Raw genomic sequence first — 5,818 nt, 5'->3', positions numbered from 1 at the left:
TGCTAAAATATCAACTTTAATAAATATTAACATATGATAAGGTGTTATAACAAAAACTAATATACTCTAACATATGAGAAGGTGTTAGAACAAAATATTAACATATCAACTTAGAACAAAATTTCTCACTTTCATCATATGATAATGTGTTAGAAGTTAATAGCACGCCAAATAAAGTTTTGGACAGCATTATCAAATACTTCTGTAGCATATTTATGAGAATTGATGTTTTCGTGTAAATTTAATGAGTCTTACTCATAAGAAGAAACTTGCATTTCGGATAAACACTTATATTGTACGATAAATGAATGTAAGATAATTTTCTGTCACTCAATTACTACTATTTATTGGCTATTTGAGGACTAGCTTTATATTTGATGTTACATATTCACAATACCTTAATCTAATATGTTGAGGTGATTATACTTATTTGATGTGAATAAATTATAGGCATGTCAAAAATCTCTAATATGCTTAAAGATAAGTTATTCCTCTTTTAACTTCAAAGAATTTGTTGGCTAATTCCCTTTAATGTCCTGAGAAATCACACGTTGGCATGAACCTATTTCATTGCTTTTTAATTTACAGAATGATAAGTTGACACCGTTTGTACACCAACACCGTATTTGAGTACATATGGTGTATACGTGTTATTATTTTAAGAGAAAATGAGTGATGCACTGACAGTGTAAAATATTTTTACACTGTCAACCAATCACCACCCATGTATCTAATTAAACCACTTTTTATTCAAAAAAAAATTAATGACATGGAACATTTATGATTTTCTATTGGATGACAGTGCACTACCTTTTAACTCTTATTTTAATAATTTATTCTGTCTTGTTTTTTGTGCAATTTTTTTTACTTTGTTTAAATCTACGGTGTAAAATATATTGTAAGCAAAGGAAGTGTCAAAATAGGATAGCTGTTTAATTTAATGACGAAAGTAGTGCACCAGTTTACAAATAGTGAACACTGAAGCAAACAGTCTACTCAATTAAGACTTTTACTTTTACTAATACTTGCAATGAATACTAAAGTAACAAATTTGATTTCTATTTGTATAAACTGACCATATTTATTAGGAGTGGCAAAACGGGGGCCGCCCGCTCCGCCCGCCTCGCCTTAAGTCCGTCAAAAAACGAGCGGGGTCGGCATGTCCGCTAAGTGAAATAGGCACAAAAATTATGTTCGTCCCGCCAAAATGACGGGTTGGCGGACGGCGGACTTGCCCGCCTATTTTTATTTATATTTTTTTTCATTTTTTTAGTAGATTAATAGGTTTTTTTACCTTTTAATTAAATTTTTCACTTATTTTTTAAAACAATTTTTTATAAAAGCAACTTTTTAATAAATTTTACTTAAAAAAATATTACATATACTTACAAATAAATATATAAAATAAAACATAAGAATTGAAATTACTAGAATTAACTAAAGAAAAGGAATTTTAGAGGAGTGACGGGCTTTGGCGGGCGGCGAGCATTGGCGGGGCGGGCTATGGCAGGCGGCGGATTTTGGCGGGCGGGTTTGGCGAGCGGCGGACCTAAAATCCTAATTCAACCCGCCATTTTTTGGCGGGTGCGCGGGCCGGCCCCGCGTGCCACGGCCCGTTTTGCCACCCCTAATATTTATATCCATACCTAAGTAAATGACAACACGAGACATGTCCTGACAAAAAAATGTCATTTCCAAAGGGCTAGATTCTAGGGGATATTATATTATACATATTGGATAGAAATGTAATGCGGCTTGATTCTCTCCATTGAAAGTTCTACTAGAGGTATTCAAGTATATATCTCAATATTTAATTTGTTTTAATAAATTTAATTAATATACTAGAAAGAAATATAGTATGATCTAATACTCCATATTTATATGTAGTATTTTTTTTCAAGTAATCAATATTTGTGATGTTTCCTGCTAAATTCCTGATTGAAATTTATTTCTTAATGTTACGTCAATGTTATAAGAAATAAATAGTTTCGATTAATTTTAGTTTGAATTGGTTAATAAAGGATAGAATGGAGTCTACATGAATGAATTTTATGGACTAATGGAGCCTAGAATTAGATGAATGTATTTGATGAACTAAAGTATTAGTTTAACCCTCTTTGTTTTCTAGCCTCTAACTTGTAATATATGAGATCAAATCAAACTTTAGCAGATTTCATCATAAAAATGTCTAGCAAAACAACAATCATTTATAGAGTAAACAGGGACACAATTATATGTTTTCATACCTATTCTTCTTTAAGTCGGAGTATAACTGTCATTTGTATTTTATTATAACTATAATTATAATTATAGTTGGGTGAAAATGTGGGTGTTTAAAGTGTGCTTTAAAATATTGAAGCATCTGCCTACATAGTACAGTAGAAGTAAATAATCCTAAACAAATACAAATATCATGATACACTTTTATATTACAACAACCATTTTCACTAAACTTGCAAACATATATTGGTTGTATCGTTTATGATTTTATTTTTTTTAGTGAACAAAACTAAGGTTTGACCATAGTCACAAAATTCGCAGGTATGGGTGAAGAACCGCGAATTGATTCGTGAGTACCGGTTCACAGTACTTTTGCGAATTGGTACGCTGAAATTTTGCAAATTGGTACACTGAAATTCGCAAAGAATTCACGTCAAGAAACAAACTTGAACTTCCTTACTTTAACAATAATAAATTGATTAAACTAAGGACCCACCAACTCTTAGCTATTTTGCAAGTTGTATTGGACTTAAGGGCCCCACTAATTCATTGCTCTTATGCAAGCTCTAAGGACCCACCAACTCTCAGCTATTTTGCAAGTTGTATTGGACTTAAGGGCCCCACTAATTGATTGCTCTTGTGCAAGCTCTATTGAATGCCCTAACTGCAAGTCTTTTTATAGCTGTCTTATATTTTGAAACCACACAAAGTACTGATGTGGGACTTGTTATATTTTACCAAATGTATGATAGTGTCTGCTAGGGATGGACAGACGGTGACCACCCGTCGAAACCCGATCGAACCGAAAGGGTTTTAGGTCTACAGGTCGGTTATGTTCGGACGTCGGGTATGAGCTGAGCACATAAATGGGTGTGATTGGGCATGCACGGTCGGTTTTGGTGTTGGATATTTGAACCGTCGGAACCTGTAACCGACCGATTTGTTTAGGATATCTTCGATTCACATTAATTGGGTTGGGCTTAAAATGCAATTGGCCCAGAAAACTGTTAAGGTGAGATTACTAGGGTTACTACTAACTTATCATTTTCAATTTCCTCTTCACTGAATCTCGGCCGCATCTAGGGTTTACAGCTGCTTGAAGATTCCTCACCACCACCATCCTCAATTCCTCATCGTCATCTCAATCGAAGATTCAAGCAACCACCATCGTCATCCATCATCTGTTCTATGGTAAGTATCCTACTTTCTCCTCCTCTCAGTTGCTTCTTTTCTTCTTCACGATTTGGTCTCTTCCAGAAGTTTTACTGATTTTTTTCCTTGATTTACATCTTAAAAGGTTGGTAGTGATGTAGCTTAGGAGTTATGGTCAGCTGAGATTAACTTCACAGTTTTAAGAGGTAGTTTCTTTTCACTTTATCTCTTACATTTGCTTAAGTTTAGTGTTTGGTTGTTCTTATATTTTTCTTCTTATATCTCTTCCATTTTCTGCAAGTTTATTGAGTTATGCAGGAAGCTGGAGATATGCAAAGGGTTGGAGGAGCAACAAGAGCTGGAAATGTGCAAAGTAACGGTAAGTTTTCTTCTACTTTAAGCATATTCATTCAAATTTTATACATGTATGCTTAGTTGTGAAAATTTAAGTTATGTTATGAGTATGTTTTGGTTTTGTTTTGTGTGTATTTGAGTTATGTATTGTGTATAGTGTATGCCTTAGACCTTTTCATTATAGACATGTTGTTGTTTTGTTACACTTCATTTGTATGGTTTATTAGTGTAAGTTTCTTTGTGTATTTGAATGATTTATCCGTGTAAGTTTCTTTGTGTTATGTATTTGAATGGTCTTTAGACCTTTAAACATAGTCAATTAATTTTGGTATTGAGATACATAACATGTATTACACATTGTTATGCAAGTTTCTGTTATGCAAGGATTAAGTGTGCAAGTTTCTGTTATGAAAGTTTCTATTAGGAAAAGATTAAGTGTACAAGTTTCTATTATGCAAGGTCTTTCAATAATAATTACTCATTGTTAATCTTTCATTGTTAATTGTTTCAGTTATGGAGCAAGACACTGTAACAACAACAACACCCATTGAGCCAACCGCACCATTTCCTCCTATTGGTCGGAAGAAAAGAAGAGCTAATACAAATGCTATTAGAAAGAGGTTTGAGGTATGGGACCACTTTAACCTTATTCCTAATAGTGATCCCGCTATTGCGGCATGTAAGTATTGTCATCAAAAGTACATGTGTGACTCTAAGAAACATGGAACGTCAAACTTAAAGAGTCATATGAAATCATGCCCTAAGTATCCGTTGAACCTCTCAACCGACCCTACCCAAACTATGTTGACATATTCAACAACTCAGGGAGGTGTTTTGGTTCCAACATCTTCTAGGTTTGATCCTTTAGGTTGTAGAAATGGGTTGGCTTACTTTATCATTTTAGATGAGAAGCCATTTATTACAGTTGAAGGAGAGGGATTCGAGTACTTTTGTAACCAAATGCAACCCCAATTTACTATACCATCAAGGAGAACCATAGCTAGGGATTGTTTTCAGATATATCTTGATGAGAAAGTGAGGTTGAGAGTGTTATTCAAGTCTGATTGTAGTAGGGTGGCAATTACAACAGATTGTTGGACATCCGTTCAAAATCTTAACTACTTAACCCTCACTACCCATTTTATAGATAGTGATTGGAAATATCAAAAAAGGATAATTAGCTTTACGGTTATCCCAAATCACCGAGGTAAAACAGTTGGTAAGAAGGTTAAGGATGTGTTGAAGGAGTGGGGGCTGAGAAACGTTTCAACTATCACGGTGGATAACGCATCATCAAATGATGTTGCTGTTAAGTATTTGGAGCATAAAATCATAAACATGAATGAACTTTTGTTGGATGGATTTGGATTTCACATGAGGTGTTGTGCTCATATATTGAATTTGGTCGTGAGAGATGGATTAAAAGTAGCTAGCACCTTAATTTCAAATGTTAGAAATGTAATTAGGTCTGTAAGATCTTCACCCCATAGAGCTTTAAATTTCAATAAATGTGTGGGTTATGTCGGGATTACATGCAAGAAGTCGATATGTCTCGATGTTTCAACTCGATGGAACTCAACAGATTTGATGTTAGAGGCGGCTGAGAAGTTTAAAACTGCTTTTGATAAGCTAGAAGATATGGATGAAGACTATAGGGACTTCTTTGACGGTGGTGATTCCCCCCCCCCCCCCAAGTAGTGAAGATTTGGATAATGTTAAGGTCTTTGTTAATTTTTTGAAGAACTACTATGTTGCGACGAATGTGTTTTCTGTTTCCACCAAAGCGAGCTTGCATAAAAATTTTCCTTTCTTGGCTGGAATTTACGTTGAGCTTAAGGGATTAAACATGGACCTTAATGGTTGAGGCCTTCCTTATATCAATTCAAAGACTCGGAATTTAACGAAGACTATGAGATTTCTGAAGATGTTTTAGAAGGTATATTGTTTATATATGTATTAAGTGTAATTATTTAGATTGTTTTGTAATATGTTGCTTTTTTTTAAATGTTCTATAGGATTTAATGAAATTTCAGTTGGGAGTGGAGCTTCGTTATCCTCTTCAACTCAACCACAACCTTCTGGTTGTGCGTGA

General features: G+C 34.3%; 1 protein-coding gene across 1 annotated transcript; it reads left to right on the top strand.

The window, feature by feature from the left end:
• The first annotated feature begins 3,205 nt into the window (after positions 1 to 3,205).
• On the top strand, positions 3,206 to 5,818 carry LOC131598071 (zinc finger BED domain-containing protein RICESLEEPER 2-like). Its single transcript, XM_058870709.1, has 4 exons — positions 3,206 to 3,232; positions 3,691 to 3,751; positions 4,238 to 5,398; positions 5,742 to 5,818. Exons 1-4 carry the CDS (start codon positions 3,206 to 3,208, stop codon positions 5,816 to 5,818), a joined length of 1,326 nt encoding a protein of 441 aa, XP_058726692.1.

The sequence above is a fragment of the Vicia villosa genome, linkage group LG4, assembly GCF_029867415.1.
Source record: "Vicia villosa cultivar HV-30 ecotype Madison, WI linkage group LG4, Vvil1.0, whole genome shotgun sequence".
Taxonomy (NCBI): Eukaryota; Viridiplantae; Streptophyta; class Magnoliopsida; order Fabales; family Fabaceae; genus Vicia; species Vicia villosa.
Note: the sequence above shows the minus strand (reverse complement) of the source record. Positions and strands in the feature narration are given on the sequence as shown.